General features: G+C 53.8%; 1 protein-coding gene across 14 annotated transcripts in view; it reads right to left on the reverse strand.

Moving 5' to 3' along the window:
- SHANK2 (SH3 and multiple ankyrin repeat domains 2) overlaps positions 1–24,657 on the reverse strand; it is a 561,551-nt gene that overhangs the window by 477,661 nt on the left and 59,233 nt on the right. For all 14 annotated transcript variants that reach the window (XM_070229004.1, XM_070229003.1, XM_070229002.1 and 11 more), the window contains exon 3: positions 11,401–11,620. In XM_070229004.1, the coding sequence (XP_070085105.1) occupies positions 11,401–11,607 (207 nt within the window). In that variant the 5' untranslated portion in view covers positions 11,608–11,620. The remainder of the gene's footprint in view (positions 1–11,400; positions 11,621–24,657) is intronic.

Consider the following 24,657-nt stretch of genomic DNA (forward strand, 5'->3'; position numbering starts at 1 on the left):
TCAGCTCAGAGGCCACCTCCTCACCCAGTGGAGGCAAGAGTTTAGATGAACTCATTCACTCTCACTAGATGCTCCTTGTTCACTCAGTTGTACCAGCCGCTGGGACACAAAGACGAGCAGAGCAGACACAGGACCCCTCGTGGAGAGGGACACTGACCAAGCAGTCACCCACGTCCTTAACTGTGAAGTCTCATCTGGGAGGAAAGCGCGGAGCAAAGGCATGGAGACATCTCATGGAGGATCCACCCCAGGGGAGGGAGAAGGGTACCACGTGCATCCGAGCTTCGTCCTGAGAACAGGAAGCACTCATAGGAGAGTTTTATACACATGGTGGCAACTGTATGTACGTTAAACCAATGACCTCAGGTGTTGTGTGGGGAGCTTCCAAGAGGAAAGGGGTTTGAAGCCGTCCTGGTTCGGGAGAAAGATGGCAGTAACAGAGGTGGAGTCGGGGTGGTGATAAGGGTGGAGAGCGTGACACAGGGTCACAGGGATTCAGAAGTTCGAAGGGTAGGACTTGGGGGTGAAGTGCCTCTGGTGTCTGGGGAGATGGGATGCTCAGATACCCCTTCATTCCGGAAACAGAATCAGAGAAGTTTCTCGGTCAAAGCGTGGAAGAACCCGACCGGCCGTCAGCTGGGGAATGGACGGACAGCATGTGGTCCGTGCAGGCCACGAAACGGGACCCGGCCAGAAAAAGGGATGAAGCACTGATGATTGCAGAACTTGGCAAATTGACTGAAAACCACTGAATGGCATACTTAAAAAGAGTGAATTTTATGGCCTGTCAATCATACCTCAAGAAGGTTGTCTTTTTTTAAAGGAACCACTTGCCAAGTTGGGGAACCTCAGTGGGGCCAGGTTTGGAGGGTCACAGAGAGGAAGGGAAGGTCAGGGGACCCGCTCTGGACAACTGAGTCGAGGGGCTTTTGAGCTTGCAACTGAGACGGTGTCAAGAGAGAAGTGGGGTCTGGCCCTGAGATGGGAGGTTGGAGCTGAAGATGTGGCTGTGGACACGGACGTCCTTCACAGACATGGGAACGGGTCCCTGGCATAGGAAGAACACAGAGTGATCCCAGAGCCTCCTGCCAGGCTGGAGTTTCAGGAAGGCCTCCCCAAGCTTTGTCGTGAGAGAGGAATAGCAAGTAAAGAGATCAGGAGGGAGGGGCAGGATTCCAGGTAAGGGCATCCTGTTTGAAAGGGAGACGAGCCAGGGCGGGGGCAGCGCCTGTAAGCGCTGGGCCTGGGGAGCCTGCGCGGCCAGCCTGCGCTTCCTGCTGGGCCCGAGCCTCCACCCTCTTCATTCCTTAGGTGCTAGGATGCTGGAGAGAGAGCGGCAGAAAGGACCTGACCCACAGCTTCCCCTCTAGAAAGACGCATCCTAATGAATCAATGGCAAACCTTCTTGGAGCCAAATTAAGAGGCCATCCCTCCGGCCACTAATGTCCACAGTCTGGACTCCATGAGCTCCCGAAAGAAGACACGCAGCCTCTGGCCTCCTGGAGGACCAAGAGTCACGAATTAGACATGTGCCCAGCAACGTGCTCAAACGGAGCTTTTCAAAGTCACACACAACTCCTGCGCCGGCCTTCCAGCACCCTCCATCGCAATGGACGGCGGCCTCAGGGTCTCTGCAGGATGAGAGGCCACCCCAGGGGCTCGATTCTCAGCTGCCGTACAAGGAGACGGGCTCAGAAACTGCCAAGACAGGTGAAGGCCTCCTAATATTCAAACACATGGGAAACCTCAGAAACAAAAAGCAAAAGGATGAGGTGTCTGCGACCAAGAGATAAAGAAGGGCTCAAAACCTGAAGGCGCGGGAGGTGGAACCTCTCTGCTCCCGGAGTTCTATTTTGATCTCAGTGATAAGCAGGAGGCCAAGGTCACTTGGCCATCAAGCATATCTGACAGTCCATTCGGGAGCCGGTGATGGATTAGAGCGCGTCTCCATCAGCTGATGTGTGGGGCGGGGGAGGCAGGCACGGCAGGGATGCGGCAGGCCGAGGCTTGACAGAAGAAATTTGAGCGTGTGAGAGAGAGAGAGAGAGAGAGAGAAAGAACGGATAAACGGCAATAAATTATCCTTGAGGGGGTCAGGACACCAGCTGAAATGCTTTTTCCTAAATGAAATAAACTTGAAGATGCACTTAATTAATAAATGGAACCATTGATTAACGCAAAAAGGAGAGACTCATTTTCCTGAAGCGTCTGCCAGGAGGTGGGCCAGGCCCTCACACCTCCACTGACTCATTCAGACAGGTCGTGGGGATGGGCACATGGGCTCGCAGCTCCAGCAGAGCTCTTGGGGCGAACCCTGGGGCAGAGGTGGGAGATGGTGTAGACACCCAAGGGACCCCGAGGCGCGGCACAGTCCCATATTATTTTCTTGTGCTCTCTACTTGTGACGTGACATTCAGTGTCGAGTGGAAACCGGACCGCTGTGTGCCCCAGTGCCAGCTTTGTTCCCACTTCCTCCTTCACTGCCCTCAAAACATAAACAACAGAAGAATGATAGTTTCTATTGATTTTGGCACATGCCGCCTGTTTAAAAGGAGGAGCTCACTGCCCGGTGCCAGCACTCAAGCCCACAACAGGCCCTTTGTGCGTGTGTGATCATCCAGAGAGCAGAAGGACACACACCCGCCACCTTCCCAGAGCCCACCCCGTCATGCCATTCCACGCACGGCCCTGGGAACCCACCGGCCCAGGACTCTGCTCATCAGGGTTTCCGGGGTGCAGGGCGGCCCCGGGGAAGTGTGCCTGGAAGGATTTTTAGCACCGCCAGAGGCTCTCGCTCAAAGGTTTAAAACGTCAGCCCCATTGGAGGTGTGAGACTCAGAGCAGGCACTCGGCGAGAAGACGCAAGTCCAAATGGCACGTGGGGTGAGGGGTTGCACGTGGGGTGAGGGACCAAAAGTGGGGTGCAGGACCGCATCTGGGGCAGAAGAGAGACAGCTGCATGAGTTTCTGCAGCCACTCTCTCCCGGCAGCGGGGAGGCACCAGGGTGATAAGTCTGCTCAACGGCTCCCCTGACCCCCGGGCAGGATTCCAGGGCCCGTCTCGCATCCCCTGCTACAGGAGATTCAGCCCCACAAGGGCCCTCACGCAGGAACAACAGCCGCTTTGTTGAAGAGAGCCCATGCCCGTGGGATTTCTGGTCTCAGCCTCAGGGCCTTTGTCTTGAACAAAGTGAAGAGGGGGAGTCTTCAGAAGGTTCCGGAAACAATGGTGCTCCTGGGAGTAGAGACCAAACCTCTGGGAGGATCTCCCTTTCAGGAAGAATCATCGTCATTCTGGGCCTGGAGAGCAGGTACCTCTCCATCAGCAACCCCGACATGTTCCAAAGCCTCCGCCGGGCACCAATCAACAGAAGACCCCCTAGGGGCATGAGCCGGCCGGCGCCACCCCACCAGGCAGGGGGTGGATGCGGGCCTCCAGATCAGCTCCAACGTGGGGCCACCTCTCCTAACGTCCCACGGCTGCCCCCGAGGGTCTCAACAGCCGAGACGGCAAAATGGCCTCTGACTCCGTTGTGACTGCTGAGTGCCTCCCAGATGGGGACAGTGCCAACAGATGGGCTCGGACCACGGAGACCATCAAGGAGACAGATGTTTAACGGGCGCTTGCTGGTAGCAGCTGCACGCCCAGCCTGCGTTGCCTCACTTCACCTGGTGCCCGGGCTCGGAGACCTTCAGCATTTTGCAGACTGTGGCGGGGACGTGACTCTGAGCCGTCCGGGATGAGCCTGACCCCGTGCTGCTTCCTCCGCAGGGCTGCCCTCTGGGCACCTTCCCGTGACGGATACCAGCTGCAGAAGCAAATTAGGGCCAGGTACCAGGTGACCAGCGGGTGCATCCAACGCCGGCATCCAGCAGGCAGAGGCTCAAGGTTGCATGTCCCAGGCCACCAGCCCCGCCCCTCTCTAGCCCTGCCTCTCTCTAGCCCTGCCTGGGGTCTGATCTTCAGCGTTCCCACTGTGCACTGGAGTAATCACAGACCTACCTCGGGAGTGGGAGGGCATCGTGGGGCCTTGGGATGTGGGGAATGTTCCACCTCTTCGTCTAAATGCTGGTCACACATCACGCCCTCTCTGTGCACTTAAGATCTGGGCACTTTCTACAGGTGTGTTATACTTCAATAAAATGCTCAGATGTGCTGCCCAGCTCAGGGGATGTCACGAGAACTACGTGAAATAATGCACGTAAAGACCCTGATACGGCGAGTGGCCCGAGGTCGACGTTCAGGAAGTTACACAAGATGTGCTGGCGCAGTTATGGGACAGGGGTTTCCCCAAAAGAGGGACTAGGTCTGCAGGGATGTGCGACATCCGGATGGAGGGCTGCGGGCTGAGGGGGTGGCCCCCCCGGGGCAGTGAGCGGGGACAGGGTGCCTCCACCCCCAGCAGCTCCATCCCCCGCATCCCTCTGGCCTTCCACATTCGGATCTTTAGGTCTGGGGTCTGAAGTTCAAGAGGAGAGCTTCTCCAGTCCTCCACATCCCTCCGGATCAATAAACACCAACATGGAATACTGGGGTCGAACAGCCAAAATGCTGCAACGTAAGGATGGGTGCACCCTGAGGTCACCCAGGTCCCCACTGGTGGGGCCTTTCGATGAGCAATGCAGCATCCCGGGGCTGAGAAGGGATGAAGACAGCTCTGACCAAGTGACCCTAAATAATGAAGGGTACCCCCCAAATTACCAAAAATAGAGAACAGGCATAACCTAATGCCAAAGGCATCCCCCTGGGACAGGGGGAGAAAGTGGACACTTAGGGAGTGAGGGACTCCTAACCTCACTTTCATTGCCGTAAGTGGTACCGTAGGAGACAAAAATCCAGGCATCCCGCGTCCATATGCTCTAATATGGACAGACGCAACACAGGGGGTCCTTCTCTCTCCCCTCCTCTCACCGGGCAGGGGTTGGGGAGACAAAAGCAGATGACCAGGGCTGACTGTCCAGCAGAGACCCCCCCCCCCTCCAGCAGGGCTCCTCGCTGAACGGGGGCTGCTCCAAGGGCTGGGAGTGTCCCCCGTGAGAATGGGACATGCTCCCTGCACCATGCTCCAGAGCAGAGCACTTCAGAAAATCTCAGAAGAAAAAGGGGAGGCCAGGCCTTCTGAAACGACTGGGCACTCCCCATCCCTGGGCCTTCGCATCTAAAGGGTCTGCAGACCACCCGGTCTGTAGGTGCTCTCCAAACAGAAAGATGCCAAGCAGCTGAGAAACCACTGGAACAAGTCTGGAAGAAGAGCATGGAGATAAAGAAGACCTTACAGGAAAGAAATGAAGAAAGGAAGAGAGACGGCATGCAAAACTCTGACATCTGATCCACCTATTCCGGATGAAAATACACCTCAATTAAAACAAGAAAGATCTCCAAGAGCGCTTTATGCTAGGGAAGAAAATAATAAGCCATAAAACCCACTAAAGAAATAAATAACTCACAAGAATAATTTTGAAAAAGAGTGAGCACAGGGCTGAAAGCACAAAATGGAAAGTCAAAATAACACGATGACAACAAATTAGAAATTACAAGAAACAGAACAGAACGGATCCCACTGAAAATGCCAGAAAACAAAGAAAGTCTCAGGAAAATCGCAGAGAACAAACAGGAAAACACCGAGTGATCAAAGCAATTGCAGAAAAGAAAACAGATGAGGAGAAGGGTAAGCCATCATCAGAGTAACTGCTGTCCTGGAAACAGAGAACCCGACAGGCAACGTGGAAAAGGAACAGAAGGAAGAAAACATCCCTGAAACGAAGGACAAACAGTACCTGCAGATCGGAAGGTTTTCCAGGAAAAACAGAGCGGCCAGCGCCACTTCCTGGTGTCGTAACTGAAGTCAATTCTGTAGGAATCCAGTAAATAAAAAAAAAGCAAATCAAGCCACCAACAAGACATATCCAAAGCAATCTTCAGGGCAAGAAGGTCATGCAACAACATCCCATAGATTGGGGGCGGGGGGGGAGGGTAGGAATTGTGACTCAAAACATATCACAGAAGAAAAACGACACGCCAACCGAGGGAACTCAGAAATATTTTTAAGCATGTGCTCCATTCTCGTTAGTCACAGATTCCGTATTTGGGATTTGCCTACTGGCTAAAATTTATTTGTGACCCCAAATCAATACCTGCGACACCTTTGTGATCATTTACAGTAAAACCGAATTGAGTCAATAAAACTGAGTTGCCCGAGGGGCAGGTTCCAGCTGAGGTTGGACAAGGCGATGCTCTGCCTTCTGTTTCAGCTGCCACCTTGTAAACCAGCGTCCTCATTGTGGTCTATTTCGTGCCCCATTTTTGCACTTCTGTGCTTTTTGTTGGTGATTTCCCTGCACCCAAGTGTGGTGCTGAAGACCTGTCTAGGGATGCTAAGCACAAGAAGGCTGCGGGGTGCCACCCAGAGGAAATACGTGTGGTTCGATGAGCTTCGTTCCACACGTGCGCTATAGTGCCGCTGGCGGTGGGTTCCATGTTAATGAATCAACTATGTGTATCAGATCAGGTGTCTTTACACAGAAATATATAAAACGAGGTCATGGACTGATCCATCCGTGAATATGCTGCGACCAGAGGCCCACAGGAACCTAACCCTGCATGTCCCCTACAGGTGGGGTTCAGTACTCGCTTGCTCAAGGTGGCTTTTAGGCTACAACTACCGCAAATAATGAGAATCAACTGTACATTCACCCAGGAAGCACCGCCCTCAGGAACCTCCTGGAGAAAAGACTGAACTGATTAACTCCATCCCAATCAGGGGTGACATGAGATAGAGGCCACTTACACCTGGCAATGGGCATTCGCCCTGGAAGAGGGATGGAGACACTCGGCGCTCTGAAGCAGCATGGACATTAGTGAGATGGATGGTGACCACGTGGAAACAGTTCTGCACCAAGAAGAATCAGGAAGCAGGGGAGGAGAGGAGGGTGCATGTGTGTGCACGTGCGTGTGCAACCAGCTACTTGTTCGACACACTGTGACCCACGCTCAGAGCTACGCTACGATGCCCAGCCCCCTCTACAGTCAGGAGCAGCCGCCAGAGGAAGCGAGGGGAGGTGGGGGGAGTGACGTGGTCCACGAGTTCTCTCTCTTCCCTCCCTCATCCTCTGGGCACATACAGGGGACCCTGCGGGGGATTCCAGAGCTCTAGGGAACCGCCTGGCTACTAGATGGGAGGAGCCTGCACCCCCGGAGGGACTGCGTGGAGCAGAACCTCTGCCTCTTTGTCCCTGCCAATCTCCAGTGGACCGGGAAGAAAAAAAAAAGAAAACATCTTTGTGCCAAGCTCCTGAGGTTTGGAGGTCTGTTTATTACAGACATTAGCTTAATTTACCCCAAATGATATAAGGAGAAAGAACTCAGTTCCTCAGAGCATGAAAAAAGGAGGAAAAAGACTGGAATTAAAAATGAAAACAAGGGGCCGGCCCGGTGGCGCAGTGGTTAGGTTCACGTGCTCCACTTTGGCCACCCAGGGTTCTCAGGTTAGGATCCTGGGTGTGGACCTTGCACTGCTCGTCAAGCCACGCTGTGGCGGCATCCCACATAAAATAGAGGAAGATGGGCACGCACGTGAGCTCAGGGCCAATCATCCTCACAAAAAAAAAAAAAGAAAACAAATAAAGATTCCAGCCTTCCAGAGTTTCATAACTGTTTCTTTTAACTTCACGGATTTATCTGGAAACAGTGTCTCTTGTGACAAAAAACACTACTAAAGTTCATATTTCCTTCATGGTCTTTTTAGCCTTTTATAGTCAAATTAAATCACCTTCATGATGGTGAGTTATTAGCAGTGTGTGTACCGACCTGTGTTTCTATCCGTATGCACATCCACCCATTACCTGGAACCCTTTGGAGAGGCACGTCTAGAATGTCCACCAAACGCTACTGACAACCACTTCTGGGGCTGACGTCTGTGCTTTATAAGAATGACATAACTTTTATAAGAGACGTTAAATGGCATAGAAGAAAGAGCGCCTCGGCACCATGTCCGCACTCCCGAAAAGACTCATCTGTGTTGCCGGCGTGGCCCTGCGGCCGGCGGTGTTGCCGGATTAGTTCTGGGGCATCGGGTCACCCCGAGCTTTCCCTAGAAGGTGGAGCATCTGGCTGACCTCGCTCTGAGATGACAGGTGCCAGCAGTACAGAACTCTCAGCCCGGGCAGCACCCGTCCCCAGGGAGAGCGGGGGCCTAGGGCCGGGCCACGAGCAGAGGTCCCCTGCTGGAGCTGCCTACATGGGGGGAGAGGAGAGACCCAGCCCTCGGAGGCACTGAACCCACTCATCAGACCCCACAGCGCTGGAAGATGGGGCCCTGGATGTGCACAGAGCAGGGTGACGCAAGCCTAGTAAGAGCGCCAGCACCGAATGGCCAGCAGGTGGCGCAGCGGGACGGGCCGCCCCTTCCTCTGATCCCAGCGCACGTCCCTTCCCCATCACGGCCTCTACCGCCTCCCGTCACTCTTCATGTACAAAGGGTGGACTTGTAGTTCCGGGCCTGCTCTCTAGAGAGCCTCCGAGGCTGTCTACACCACCTCGTCTATACCACCCTGTCTTCACCACCTTCACAGATCCAGCCCCACTTCTCCCACCTCCTTTAACACAACTCTCAAATGAGGAGGGTCCTTAGCACCCCAAGACCGACAAGACGTGAGAAAGAGAGACGACGGGACAGCACAGAAGGAGACGATCCAGTCTCACCCAGGTGCCCGAGTCCTAGTCCTGGGACGGCCCCATGTTCTCTCTGCAGCAGAGGGGCCTTTGCACCAACGGCCCCCTCATTGCTCAGGCTGCCTGGCCATTCCCAGAGGACGGCATGTGAAATGCTCCCAACTCGACCCAACCAGGGTCCCCACCATGCCCACAACGTCTGCTCCGTGCCCGAGCTCCGTCCTCACCTCCCTGTGCTGGGCACGCAGCAGGACACTGGGGCTCAAAACCACACCTGAGACAAAGCGTGCCACAAGTCAGAGAGGGACATGGCACCGTGACTTAGCACCCAGCACGCCCCGGCGGGTTCAGTCGAAGGTGGAGGCCCATTCCTTCCTCTTCTATAAATGGGGAGCCCCCAAGGAGAGCTGTGGCCGCCCCACGCCACCCCATCCGGCACATGCACCTATGGCAGAAAGGGCTGCTCTCTGAGACTCCAGGCCACCTGATCGGGAGAGACAAGAGAATTCCCACCACCGGAGGCGCACACTTGGCCTCTGGAGGGCCTCTCTGAGCCTCCCCTGTGTGCCCCAGACTTTGTCATCTGCTCAGTGAGACTCCACAAAGAGCTCAAACCCAGCCCAGCCCAGCCGGTCAGGTCCCCCCATCACACCACACCCCACCCCTGGTCCAACCCACCCCTCTGCCCGCTGTGTCCACTGCCCAGCCCAAGCTCCAGTGCACCCCTTTCCCCTGCCATGTCCTCCCCAGAGTGAAGCCCTCTCGGTCCTTCAAGCCCCAGCTGAAACGGAAGCACTGCAGGGGAGACCCCCGGCTCCTGCTCCCCCTTCACCCACAGGGACCTGCTCACGCCCGTTTGCCCCAGAACAACCGTCTTCCTCACGTGCGCCATGCTCGGAGGATGTTCACCTCCACTTCCCCTGCACCGGGTTTAGCACCTGGCACAAGAGAGACCCTAAATACCTTCCTGTTCAGTTTAACACAATTTCATTGGGAAGAAGCCAATACCATGTAGGAAACACCAGAAGATGGAATGAACCGTTTTCTTGTACAATATAGGCCTTAAACAAGCCTGGGCTGAGGCCCTCTGACCATTTCCTTATGCAGTTAGAGCAGAAGTCAAACTTCCCACTATGGCCTGCAGAGGCCGCTGTCTCTCTAGCTCAGATCTCATCTAACCCACAAGCTCCTAGGCATCCCCACAAGCTCCCATTCCCACGCTCCAGCTGAATTATGGGGGCCTTGGAGGCACTGTGCCTTAAAGAGCTGGCCAGTAATCTGACAGCCCTGCAAAGATCACCACCCCATCGCCTCTGTCATCCCATCACCCACCACACCATCACCCATCACCCACACTCAACACCCATCACTCCATAAGCCATCACTCCATCATCCACAAACCCATCCATCACCCATCACCAACACTCAACACCCATCACTCCATCACCCATGACCCATCATCCATCACCCATCACCCACACCCATCACCCCTCCACACCATCACCCATCACCCACACTCAACGCCCATCACTCCATCACCCATGACCCATCATCCATCACCCATCATCCACACCCACACTCGTCACCCATCACTCCATTGCCCATCACCCACACCCATCACCCCATGCTGGATTACTTTCTTCACACCCTTCCCATCGTACAAAACCTTCCTAGCTGCCGTGTGTGGGATTCCACCCCAGTGCCTGGAACATAACCTGGCTCATCACAGACACTCAAACACATGCAAGTCACTGAGCAAGGGCATGTTAAAAGGACCATGCACAACAGTATGTCGATGTCCCTGAGAATCGCCCAACCTCCCCCAGACCAGCAACGTCACCAACCAGGAGGACTTGAGGAGCACTCGTGGGAATGCAGCCCTTTCACGGGAACCGGGAGAGGCAAGATTTGCAAGTGCTTATCTCTGCTCTGAGCAGTTTCCGATTTCATCAGAAAGCCCCGATAGACTTATAAAAGAAAAAAAAGTCAGGGATCAAGGAAGCAAAGCTCACATGAAACGCTTTCTCAGGGAGTCGAGTCCGAAAGTGTCCGGGAGGGAGGCGCAAGGTGGTGCGACCTGGGGATGCTCGCTCAGGCATCTTCGGTGATCGATTTGGAGCACCCACGGGGCCAGTGCCACACAGGCAGCTGGGCGCCCTGCTGCACACCCACGAGTCAACCCTCCAGGGAGACCCGCCAGCAAGGACCCACAGGCACTAGGCAAGCGCGAGGTGGGGGTGGATGCCAGAGGCCATGAGAAAGAAGAAGCCCCGAGGGCTGGGGGGGACACAGGAACCAGAATGTGGTCCAGACCCTGAGGGAGAACCAGGAGTCAGCCAGCGGGCACTGCGGGGAAGGGCGCCCAGGCAGAGCTGCACACCCAGCAAGTGGGAATGAGCAAGGGACGTCGGGGGCTGTGTGTGACTGAGCACAGGGCAGCTTGGGTGCTGGGAGCCCTGTTTGCTAATGTGCCTACTGTGTGCGTTTCCTCTGCAGGGCTAGTCTCTGTGCCCTGCAGGTGTGGCCTCCATCCCGGCACGTAGTAGGTGCCCCACGAATGACGGGGACCGAGGCAGGCACGGGGACGGTTGGGACCAGCAGGAGTGGGGTGGCAGTCAACAGCACAACATGTGGGGGAGCCACCAGGACCGGCCATGCAGAGGGTGACCATAGGCACCCTTGAGTTCAAATCACGCTTGATGTGGACCAGGAATGAGCTGGGGGCTCACCGTCTGCTGCAGGTCCTGGATGAGGATGCGGATCACCAACGTGTTACCCTGGCCCTCCTCCGTCCTGGCGCTGCCCGGCTTCTCCGCGGTGGCCCGGATGGTGTCGTAGATGGTCTCTTCTTTGGAGCTGTCGGACTCCGACCCCACGGAGTAGTCGGAGAAGCTCTGGGCCATCTCGTCCTCGCTGGATGTCGGGCTGCGCGGCATGGCTGCGCTATGTCTGTAGGGAGGAGGAAAAAGACGAGGAAATGTGAAAATCGAAGAAAGAAAAGCCAGGGGCGCAGTGGACACTGGTGCTTGCGTGAGTGCAGGCTCAGGTCCAGTCGCGTGTGATGCGTGGATCTGAAGGCAGCGAGAGCGCGCGCCCCCACCCCCACCTCCCTGGACCCAAGCGGGGTGCAGGCAGGACCGGCAGGGGGCGGAGGGAGCTCTGCCGGGTGCCGGGAAACCCGGCATTTACAAGGAGCCTTAAGTCGCTGCGGCCATGACCACAGTTTATAGGGACTAACCAAGGGGCCGCTGGAGCCACTCGAAACTTTGCAAAGGAAGAAAAAAGGCTCCCTCTGGTTTCTCTTTGAGGATAGAGCAGCAGCAGAGGACGTGCAGGCTCAGGTCAGAGGGGCACCGAGTTCACGCTATAATAACCCCCTCGGCTTCAAACACGGAGCAAGAAGAGGAGACGTGTAAAAATAGAACCGGAAGGCAGGCCGGGCTCAGAGATGAGATAATGTCCAGGCCCAGGAGTGAGCGGAGCCCACAGGCGTGAGCTGGCTGACGCCGGAGCCGGGGTCCCCGAGAGTCCGTGGCAGCTGGGGGTACAGCTCCCTCACGACGGAAGGCAATAAATGCTCCTCAGCAAAGACCCAGCACCTGTCACCCCATGCCGACTGCCACCTGGAGCCGGGGCTGTGAGCAAGCACGTGCAAGGCCACCCCAGCTCTGTGGGCCGCGGTCCAGAAAGGTGAGGAGAAAAGCTGGTGTGAACCGGGGATGCCGGGGAGCCAATGGAGGATGTCCCAAACCAGCAATTCCACTTCCACGTGAACCCTGTGAGGGAGGTCAAGGCCACGCACACAAGCAGAGAGGCACAAGGTCGTTCCCGCAAAAACGAGGCTGTCCTGGGCCACCTCATCGTTCAGGGACTGCCTGCTTAAGGTGTGGTCTCTTCTTCCCACGACTGCACAGCTGTGAGAATGAACGACCCCAGCAGCACACAGAGGATCCCCAAACACAGCAGGGGGGTGAAAGGAGGCATCTGTGGGACGACCCAAACAGCACGGATGCTTCCTACACAAAGGCTGGGAAGATGCGGCAGCGCGGTCCTGTCGATGGCACGTGGGCATGCACGGAGGAACGGCGGAGAAGCACACGACAGGAAAGAGAAACTCTAAACTCGAGGGGCGGCCGTCGCTCGGGAGGGAGAAAGGGGTTGACAGGGCTTGCCACGCCACTTGTAAGGTGTGATTTCCTTAAAATGGTTCCAGCAAATATGACAGAATGTCGACCTTTGATGAAGCTGGGGACGCAGATGTTTGCTATATTGTTCTCCACGCTTTTCCTTCTCTGTGTTGGAAATTTCACAGGAGAAGAGAGGAACGAGGGAAGGAAGGAGGGAGGAAGGAAGAGAGAAAGGAAGGAGGAGGAGGGAGGGAGGGAAGGAAAGAGCTCACCTGCCCTTCTCTCCCAGGAGCTCAGCCCGGTAGGTGCTTGGGTGCGTGTCCCCCATCCTCGTGTTTCATGATGGACAGTGGCGGGGTGGGGGGGGGAGGCTCAGAGAAGCCCCAGGTAGGACACAGCTCATCCAGTGCCAACTCTGCATTTGATTAGGGATAGCTGCCACCCACCGTTATTTCCAGAGTCCATTTAACGACAGCAAACATCCCCAGGAAGCGTTTCCCTGCTCAGCCTGCGGAGTCGGTCCTGGACGCAGCCACCCGGTGCGTTTCCATCCTCCACCCAGCCTTGCACAAGGATTCACCAGACACACAGGCACACGCAAAGCCCGGCCGAGCAAGGGAGCGGCTCCAGAAATGCACACCCTCCAGAGGGAAGGGCAAGACCAGGACGGAGGTCAGGGGCTCCCTTCCTGCCAACAGGATCTGGACCGTCCTCAGAGAAAAGGCCAGGGTCGTGTGGCCCCCACACGCCATTTGTTTGACCTACACAGGCTTTCATATGTTTGCTAACCTGGAGATTTCACACGAAAACCCAGATTTCTGGCTTGTTTTGACCATCGGGAGGATCAGGCAATGCTGGGGACTGCCACACGGCACCTAGGGGCAGGAGCGAGCAGTGGCACCCTCCCTGGCCTGGCATGCCCTCACCAGGTTAGGGTTCTCAGACTCAACATCCTCCGATCTTCCTTCCGCCTGCCGGGCTCTCTCACTGGCGATATCTTTCCGGCCCCGGGTTGTGAGTTTGAGAGCCTGACCACTGCTCCATCCACTCACTCACACTGGCCGCCTCCTCTGTCTTCTGCCTCCCCCTCCTCCAGACCACCCCAGGGTGGGCATCACCCGGCCGATTAAAGGCCTCGAAGGGCACCTCATCCAAATCACCAAGAAGATTTCATTTTTTTAATGAAAAATCTCAAAGTTCACCCCATTGTAATCCTCAACTAAAATTCAGGGCAAACGGGTATTCTTGCATTCACCGACCAAACGCCTCTGTAATTTCAGCTTGACGTTTTCCCACCACAGAAGTGCAAAATCTGGTGGGGGAAGAGAGAGCTGCGGCCGAGGACGGGAGCTGGGCCTTCCCGATTCCCCCTGAGGAAGGAGCCAGCCAGCCTCACTGCAGCTTCGAGCAACGCGTTCGTTCATGCATTCGCTCATTCCCCATCTATGCGTGAAGAAATGAGCGCCTGGCATAATTACACAGTGTACAGTATTTACACGCTATGTACTATACGGTAGTTACAATTATAATACAGGATTATATATTATTATAATTATTATAATATATTATATACAATTATATATAAGTAATTATCATAACATATTATTTTATAATATACAATATAAATCTAGATTATATGATAAATATAACGACATAATACGCGGAAATAACTATTTCTAACTATGTCCCAGGTTGCAATGAAGCAGGCCCACGAGAGCAGTCACGGCAGAAGGAAGTTACTTGGGGATCTTTAAAAAAAACACAGTGCCAGAAATTCCAATTTAATTGGTGCCGGGCAAGGCCCCAGTGTCGACAGAGTCTTAAAAGCCCCCCAGGCAACTCTAACAAGAATCGGAGCTCCAGGTTCACCTCGAGTCGAGTCTGTGGCTATAACTTTGCAGAACTCAGGTGCAACAAGCCTTCTCCCAGGGCTGAGGACCGAGTCCTGGTGCTGCCCGGCCAGTGGGAGCGGTGTGGCTTCCTCACCTGAGCACCAGGATGGACACAGGTGTTGGGTCTTGTCACCATGGGGTCCGGTGGCTTCTTCCTGCCCTGAGGGGCGTAAGGCGGCTCAGAGTAGCTTCTGCTCCTTCCCCTCCTTCCTCCCCCATCTGCGCTGGTTCCAAACCCCACAGGGGCCGAGAGACAGCAGAGGGAGAGGACGGAACGTGCATGCCCTTCTCCGGCGGGCATGAACATCTACCGTGGAGTCACCGCCGTCGGGTTTGTGGGAAGCCGGGCACAGGTGGAGGCAGGAGTGTCTGATAACGAAGCGGTTCCAGGCACACCTGCCACTCCGCCAGCATTCCCACGAGGGATGGACCTTGGCCCCAGAAAGCACGGGGGCTTCAGGGCAGCGAGGGCCTCAGTGTTGGCATCTGAAAAATGGGCGTGTGGAGCAGAGCTTGACGCCGAGCAGACACACGGTGCACGCCCGTCCCTGCCACGTCCTGGCCTTCCACCTCTAAGTCGGTCAAGGGCCCGCTTGAGAGAGCAGACGAGATGGTGCCAAGCGCCCAGCTTACTCCCTCAGGGGCACACATAGGAAGGCTCCCTCAAATGCATTCTACCCCCAGCTTCCCAAAAGAGCACCACGGCTTAAAATTTAAAAAAACAATCGCGCCCCACCGTCTACTTCCAGCCCAGTTTACTTTCTCGAAAGCACTCCTTAGCCCCGGATGTGCGTCCTTTGTCACGTGTGCATCTCGTCTGTGCAGTATGCCGTCTCCATGCGCACGGGGACTCTCCTGATTCTCACTGGACACAGCGGACACTCAGCAAACACGTCCCCGGGGACACCAGGGCTCCTGAACACAGATGCCCGCAGGAGCCAGTCGAACACAAGGAAGGGAGCAGAGTGGGGGCCAAGGCAAAAGGGGCCGGACACGTGCCCCAAGTCAGCCAGGCGGCCGCGTTTCAACTCCAGCTCCTGCTGGTAGGCAGCCGGCCGCTCGGCCCCGGGGACCAGCTCTGCAGGCGGTCTCCAGGCAGGTCAGAGCTCACTCGAGAGCTGGCAAGGGATCAGCATTGGGAATCCATCGTTTTCAATGGTCACTTTGCAGGCCACACACAGCAAGTCTGCAGTTGGACATACCATCCTGAACACACAGATCGGAACCGTGAAGTGGGCACAACAGCCAGGGTCTGCCTTCCAAAAAACAAGGGGAGGGGGGTGTTGAGGAGTTTTGTGCCAGGCTAAAGTCAAACCGAACTCCAGAAACAAAACTGATCGCCCAAAGAGGACATCCGGTGGGGAAGGTGCCGTGCCCTGCACTCCTCCTGCTCCCCAGACCCCCTCGTCTGGCCCCCGCCATGAGGACACCCACCCTTGCCACCCGCAGTGGCTTGCGGGAGACGGTCACAAACGGACGCATCTGCTACCAAAGCTGCAGTGCAGAAGCCCCCGCTGGACGGGTCTGAGGAGGGGCCGGGACCACATCCAGAAGGGGATAAGGTGGCCGCCTGCCTTCCAGTTCTTTCCATGACCACCCGGGGCCGGAGCGGGAGGCTCTCGACCTTAATAACACACTTAAATCACGTGATCAGCGGATCCGTGGGAAAAGCAAACACCTGCAGAAATGTGTAATTATTAACTCCGGGCAGGATGGCCAGTTAACAGAGGGCACCCAGTGACGGCTGCTACATTTCAGATCAACCACGAGTATGGTTGACTCTAAGTATTTCCCAAACGCTGCACGGGACATCCTCATGTGACACAGTTATTCGTTGTTCGTCCGAAATTCACACAGGAGTGGGCATCCCGCATTTCACCCGGCCGGTGGAGGCGCGAGGGGCCGTATGGGTTCTCTGACCCATCGTTACGAGGGGTGGGGGAGGCTCCACAGAGAGGGAAGGAAAGGAAAGACCAAAATGTGATCTGGAACCCAGTTTCCTGGGAAAAGCTGGTGCCGGGACAGGGGAGGGAAGGTTACTCAGCACCCCGGGGCCAACGTTTCAGTGTCACTAACCTCAGGGGACAAGTATTAAGCTGGAGGAACACAGGTCGATAAAGTGCAGCGGCTCTGAGAACATGTTTGTGTCACTGGCCCTGCTGGGTGCCTATGAATTAAGGAAAGAATAAAATAATGGCAGTTGAAGCAATTTTAACAAAGACTCCATATTTTGCTGCTAAAGTGTTCCAGGAAAAATAAAATTGTTCCAAGAGAACATGAAATCTTAATCTGGCTCCACGGTCCCCTACTACCACTGATGGACAGACAGATGGACTGTCCTACTTGCTGCATCGGCAGCCACAGTGACACCGTGAAACCTGACCTAGGACAGAAGACACGAAATAAAAATAAACAAAAAAACCTCACGGCCGGAGTAGACTTTATCAAGGTTACAGTTTCAAGACCTACGAAGATGACCTATAAAAATGCAGAGCTTGCATCGGCTCTGGTTTATTATCTATAGCATATATATATATATATAGCATGTATATATTGCATATGCATAGCACATATATTGCATACGCACAGCACATTATTGCATATGCACAGCACATTACTGCATATGCATAGCACATATATTGCATATGCATAGCACATTACTGCATATGCACAGCACATTATTGCATATGCATAGCACATTATTGCATATGCACAGCACATTATTGCATATGCATAGCTCATTATTGCATATGCACAGCACATTATTGCATATGCATAGCACATTACTGCATATGCACAGCACATTATTGCATATGCATAGCACATTACTGCATATGCACAGCACATTATTGTATATGCACAGCACATTATTGCATATGCATAGCACATATACTGCATATGCATAGCACATATACTGCATATGCATAGCACATTACTGCATATGCATAGCACATTACTGCATATGCATAGCACATTATTGTATATGTGTAGTGTATATATATATTGCACATATATATAGCAAAAAAAATGGTTTTTTATTTAAGTGGAATCTCAGACACCTTATATATTTAACACATTGGAAGCAAGATTTGGTGACTACTCATTTATTTTTTGCCTCCAAATGGGTAAAATTCTCTCATCTTCAAAGCACTGGGACCCCCGAGGGGGCTGCTCTGAGCTTTGCACAGACACTGAAACTCAAGGTCAAGGTCATGGCTGCAGATGGAGAGCAGCCTTCACAGGAAATGGAAGAACTGGATTTGAATACTAGAGGAACCCAGGTTCTGTTGCGCTCTCTGAAAATCGCTAAGAGAGGACAGTAAAGGCAGGGCTGAGAGCAGGTGGGGGGCACGGGAGCAGGTGGGTTTTGGGGAAGAGTGGACCACATGGAAAAGTGAGGGAAAAGCTTGCCTTGTTTCTTGGTGTTTATTTAATCCCTGTTTCTCCTCCCTATGACAAGGGACCGGAAGGCACGGGGGCACTGGCCAACGGGGTGGGCTGCTCCCCAAGTTTCTGTAATAGCAGGCCTTCTGACCCAGCACCCAAAATGTGTGAAGGGTGGACTTCCCCCGCACAGGCTGCCCTGGAGAAAGGCACCAGCCACCCACTATCTGAATCAGGATCATACCACAACCCAGAGTGTGGGGAGTCCCAGGACTCGGGTCAAGTATCACCTCCTCTGGGGACCCCTGCCCAGAAGCCGACCCCCTCCTCACCCTCCCCTAACAAGGTGACAGAGACTGCAGCCCGCATGGCGTGGCACAGCAGCCCCGTCTGTTAGGGCTGAGTTCTCTATCACACCGCAGGGCCAGCGGGTTGTCTAAATGTGGACCCCAGCCACCGGCATGGCATTAGCCCCTCTTATTGGCTAAACTGTGTCCCCCCACAATTCCTATGAAGTCCTGACGCCCAGCACCCCAGAACAAGGCTATATTGGGAGAGAGGATCTTTAAAGGGGTACTAAGGTAAAATGAGGTCGCTAGGGTGGGCCCTAATCTCGTATGATGGGTATCATTACAAAAGGAGGAGATGAGGACGCACACACAGAAGGACGACCATGTGAGGACACAGGGAGATGACGGCATCTACATGCCAAGGACAGAGGCCTCAGGAGGAACCAGCCCTGCCCACACGGTCCAGCCTCCAGAACTGGGAGACAGTAAATCCCGTTACTAAAGCCGCCCGTCTGTGGGACTTTGTTCCCACCGCCACAGGAAACTAATACCCCTGAGACCCACCTGCTGTGCTGGTTAAAGGGGTGCATGAACCGTATTTATGAAAAGAGGCGCCGTCTATCCTGGTCTTCTTGGTCTTTCCGTAACCACTGTCTCAAATATGGTCTCCATTTCCATCCCTCCTCGCATCTTTGGATGAACGCACAGAATGAGATCTGTCTTCCATTTCCCACCACCTGTGGGTACCGTCGTCTTCCACCCTGAGTCCCTCGCCCTTGTCCCCCTAAGTCCTTCCTTCAAGCCGGGCTCACAGCAGCCCAGCTCAGATCCCACTCCCCAGGCTACACAAACTCTCCCTCCTCTCGGCTCGGGACAGCCGGGTCCACACCTACCTGTGAAGATCTAAAGATCTCCTAAGCTGCCACTTCCCAACTGGTGTTTGGAGAACTAATTCTCCCGTCACACACGCATACACACGCGTGTGCCCACACACTCCCATCCTCCCCCAGTCAAATAAGTGTGGGAAACATAGCTAGATTAAACAAAAACAGACAGCTCTCTTCACTGCAGAATTTATCAGAGCCCTCTTCATGGTCATCTCTCAGAGACACTGGCAAATGCAGCATTTCCCAAATGCGCCTGCCCCAGACACACTTTCCCCCGGAGACGACGGACAGCATCTCCCACAACAGGCAGGCCAGCAATGGTCTGAACGTCTCCCCGAGGGCCCTTTCTGGCTCCCAGCTAGAATCAAGACCCCGAAAGACAGAAGCCATGTCACACATCTACAGAGGACGTCCCCCGGAGGCCAGCAGCCTGCCAAGCACAATCGCCCTACGTTGCTGGCTGGGTAAAGACACGCATGGCAGGAAATCTGAGCTGTTTCTCTATCCAGAAGAAAAAGGCTCCAGGGATATTACAGGCACTTAGAATCTTCTCTGTAAGCCAAAATCAATATCCCCCAGGTCAGAAACCGAGCTGCAGGTAAACCAGACGCCTTAGCTGCGTTCAAATGATGTTTTCATTTAAGATCGCTGCCTATGGCAAGATGAGTCACAGTGCCTCCTTGGTGTGTTTTCCTCGTCGGCCGGGGGTCAGGTCTGGGGAAGGGTGGTGAGTCCATTCAAAGAAGGGCAGGTGAGATGGACCATTCAGGAGGTGAACACACGTCCCTTCCATGCCCCAGATTCACGTGGCACTGTGCTGCTCTGTGCATCAGGAACGGGGTCTCCACCCGGGTCTCCATCCAGACTCAAGACAGCACCAGCCTCCCCTCCTCCAGTGGCTGGAGAGAGCACGCTGGGTTTCCAGTCGGGCGGCAGAGGGCTTCTGTCCCAGCGTCTGCTGTAAACGGGGCCAGACCATTTCTGCGGAAGTCGTGGTGTTAGCATGAGCTTACGTTTCAGGCTGCTGAGAGCATCGTTTAAGAGGTTCTGAACAACCAGTGTGCATCCAACTCTTAACCTTTTCATGATACGCTTGGCCTGTTCCTCTAACGCCTTTGCAGAAACTAGAAAACAATTTTCCCAAGGAACAAAGCTCTCTGAGGGGTGACCTTGACAGGCGCTAATAAAACGAGGGCCGACAGGTCAAGGTTTGCCCTCCCGGGAGGCTGCCCCAGCTTGCGCCATGAAGTCATGAACGCAGTCCTCAAGGCCTCCTTGCTATGGACCAACCGTGTCCCCTAAAACGGTCGAATCCTTAACCCCCAATGTGACCTATTTCGAGATGGGCCTTTAGGGAGGTAATTACAGTCCAATGAAGTCTTAAGGGTGGGCTGGTGCCTTATCAGAAAAGGAGGAGACAGCAGAGTTCTCTCTCTCTCTGCTGCGTGAGGACACATCGAGTCGGTGGCCGTCCGCAAGCAGGAAGCGGGCTCTCAACGGGGACCAAATCAGCCGGCATCTTGATTTGGGCTTCCAGCCCCCAGAACTGTGAGCAACGAATGTCTGTTGTTTAAGCTGGCCCGTCTGTGGTACTTTGTTACGACAGCCTGAGCTAAGACACTTGTTTCTGCAAAATCACGTACAAAATATAACAGAGTTTATGGGCAAAAAAGGGATGGGCAGACCACCCAACCGTATGCACCTTCACTCCAGGGCCCTGAGGAAGACACAACCAGCCCCCCCAGCCACAGCCCGCCTCAGTCACCTTGATCCCGGGCTCCAGGGCCTCCTGGCATACGTCTGTCCCCCAAAACGTCTGTGGAATTCACAGATGGCCTTCTTTAAGGAGTCTGCTCTAAGTCCAGGAGAACCCCTTCTCCGTGGTTTCAGTTACCCACCGTCAACCGTGGTCTGAAAATATTAAATGGAGAATTCCAGAAATAAACAATTCCTAAGTTTTAAACTGGGCATCATTCTGAGTAGCGTGATGGAATCTCCCGCCGTCCCGCTCCGTGCTGCCTGGGATGTCAATCATCCCTTCGTCCAGGGTCCCCACGCTGCGCATGCCATCCGCTGGTCAGTCACTTAGCAACGATCTTGCTTATCAGATCGACTGTCGGGCATCACGGTGCTCGTGTTCAAGGAACCATTATTGTATTTAATAATGGTCCCAAAGCGCAAGAGCAGTGATGCTGGCAATTCAGATACGCCAAAGAGAAGCTGTGAAGTGCTTCCTTTCAGTGAAAAGAACGTAGTATATACAGGGTTGGGTACCATCCACAGTTTCCGCATCCACTGGGGGGTCTAGGAACGTGTCCCCCACAGGTAAGGGAGCCACTGTGCAGGAGGAGATGTCTTCACAGCCTCTGCACCTGCAGGCAGCGTCGCGTGATGGGTGGCGTCAAGGCTCCCCAGCCACCGAAACGGCCCCTCCTTACACCATTCCGAGACACTCCTGCGGTGTTTTCAGCCTCATTCTCTTTCGAAGTTGGCATGTTTCTGAGGCTCTCTCTGCCTGAGCTGTGTCCTGCGGTTGCACGAACACGTTAACATGCAGGTGTCAGAGTGTCCGCGGCTGCTCTAACAAAGGCCCACGACCTGGGTGGCTGAGAACAACAGAAACGTGTTCTCTCACAGTTCTGGGGGCCAGACGTCTGAGAGGCTGGTGTCAGTGGCTGGAGCCTCCTGGAGACGCCTGGAGCCTCCTGGAGACGCCTGGAGACCTGGTTCCTTGGTTCTTCCCGCTGCAGGAGACTGCCGGCATTCCTCAGCTTGCAGCCGTCTCTCTCTCTCTCCTCCACATCACTTTGTCCTCTGTGTTTCTGTGTCTCTCCTTTTCTCTCTTATAAGGACACGTGTGACAGTACTTAGGGACCATCCGGATAATCCAGGATGATCTCCTCATCTCAAGATCCTTGACCGAATCATATCTGTTAAGAACTTTTTTTCCAAATAAGGTCAAGATCAGGACCCTCCGTGGATGTCCTTGGCGGCCTTTTTCTGCCTTCCTACCTGGGAACACCGTGTCTCTGTCTAGATCGTGCTGGTGTGGCACGGTCCTCCCCGTAGGTACACGCTCCAGGTGAGCAATGTAGACACCCTCCCACACCATTGGCAGGAGTCTCAATCAGAACCTCCGTCTTGGAGAACATTCTGGAATACCTGGTAAAGGAAAAGGTGTGCCACCACCAGTCACCAAGGACTTCCACCTCTAGTCACAGATGGCAGAGGAGCTGGGACAAGGACACCTCCTCATGGTTTGCAATTGACAAATAAAAATGGCAAGCAATAGGATATATTGGAGTATATAAGGAAGCCATTTGGTGTAAATCTAACTCGGCCTGATTTTGTTTTTTCCAAAAGGGCCTGACTGTGGCTGTTGAGCACGCATTGTATATCTGCTTAGACATTTCCTATGGCCAGAACAAAGGCCCTTGAGATAAAGGTGCAACTTCCCCCTACATTGGCATTTCCTTAGGGATAAGAATCTTTCCTTAGGCTAGGAACTGATTGCTGCACTCACCTTTGACCACCCAGCTCACCTGTGACCACCCAGCACGAGACAACAGACCTGCCACCCTGCTGTGTTCACTGAGACAGAAGACCTACCTGCTGTTTCCATCAATCCCTGTGCCGACAGAGCAGTCTCGCAACTACTGTAAAAGGGACATTTCAATCCTATGTGAAACATCCTCTCTGGGGGTAGATAACCACTCTGTGCACCCCACTTCTTTGGTGCCCTTTCTTCCTTCGGGAAGAAAGGCCCCGGGTTATAATCCTCAGATTTAAGCTCAGAATAAACTCACCCAAATTTTCATTTATAGATTGGTTATGGATTATTTTCGTCGACACAATAGAGAAACAGGTGGCCAACCACCCCCGGGCTTCAGGGCTTCAGCACCGGCTGCTTGTCTGGCTGGTAAGCTGGACCTCCACGTGGCTGGCCACCTTGACATCTTCAAGTCCAACCACCTCATTTAAAATAGCAATGGGAAGCCCCCTTCCCCAGCACGCATCAGCCACGCGGCCATTCTCAGTTCTTACTTATCTGCGTAGCACTCGCCAATGCGTGACATACACCGTCTTCACTTTTTCATTAACTCGGTGTCCTCCTCTCTTTAGTGGAGCATATGCTTTGTGAGGGATGACTTCTAGTCTGTCTGTCCTGCTCACTGCTGTACCCCCAGGGCTGACATGGGAGTGTCACGGGCCCTCGATGGGTTACTGGGTGAATTCACCACTGAAAGGGAAACAGCGTCAATGCCACCAACAGGAAACTAAGTAAAGGATGGTGTATCCTCAGCAGAAGAAATCACAGATCCGTGAAGACAAACTATTTCAGTTACACATATCGACATGGAATAATGATGCAGGAGAAAATCAACTCGCCAAATACAGACACATTTATACAAAATTTTCATACATAACTAATAATACAGATGGCTATGGCTATATCGAGATATGTAGATGTAGATACAGATACAGATGTAGATATAGATGTAAATATAGATATAGATGTAGATATAAAACCCGGCTTCAGAACAGATTCACGCTAGTGGACGGGGAGGGAAAACTGATGGGCATCTAGTAGGAGATACCTCAAAAGTTAAAAAAAAAAATTTTTTAATTAAAAAAGTGGAAGCAAATATAAAAATATTGCAAAACCTTAAAACACTGCATTCTGATGGGGTAGTATACAGTTATTTTATGTTTTTCTACCTTTCTGTACATTTATAATGCTTTTAATTAAAAGTAAAAACTTAAAAAACTAAATGGGGCCAGCCTACTTGCATGGTGGTTAGGTTCGCACGTCCGGCTTCAGCAGCCCAGGATTTGTGGATTCAGATCCCAGGCGTGGACCTACACACCGCTCGTCAAGCCATGCTATGGCGAACATACAAAAAGAGAGGAAGATTGGCACAGATTTTAGCTCACGGTCAATCTTCCTCAAGTAAAAAAAAAAAAAAAAAATGATGATGACCTAGGATGCCTGCAATGGTCTTTCCAATGCAAGCCCTTGATAAATCAAATCTATTCATCACTCTCAGACGAGACCCACAGGTGTGGATGAGGGGCTCCCGGGGTCCTCCTGGGGCTGCTGATGCTGCAGATGGGCACAGCTGGTGCTTCTTGAGCGCTCACTGCACGCCAACCCAAGGCTATGCCTTCATTGTATCATCTCCAGTCCTCTCCAAGATGCGGTAGGAGGATGTTATCACTGCCCTGGACTCAGAGACAAGGGCAGGGAGCCCCAGAGGATAAGCCCCTGGCTCACTGCAGCCAGCAAGGGAGCCCGGCCCCCAACCACTAGCCCAAGGACTCTCCCAGGAAAGGCACTGCCGCTGGGCCATGAGGGGCCTAAACCAGCAGAACTGATTCCAGAACGTGACCTTGGAGCCTCTCCCA

This window comes from Equus caballus, chromosome 12 (genome assembly GCF_041296265.1).
Source record: "Equus caballus isolate H_3958 breed thoroughbred chromosome 12, TB-T2T, whole genome shotgun sequence".
Lineage (NCBI taxonomy): Eukaryota > Metazoa > Chordata > Mammalia > Perissodactyla > Equidae > Equus > Equus caballus.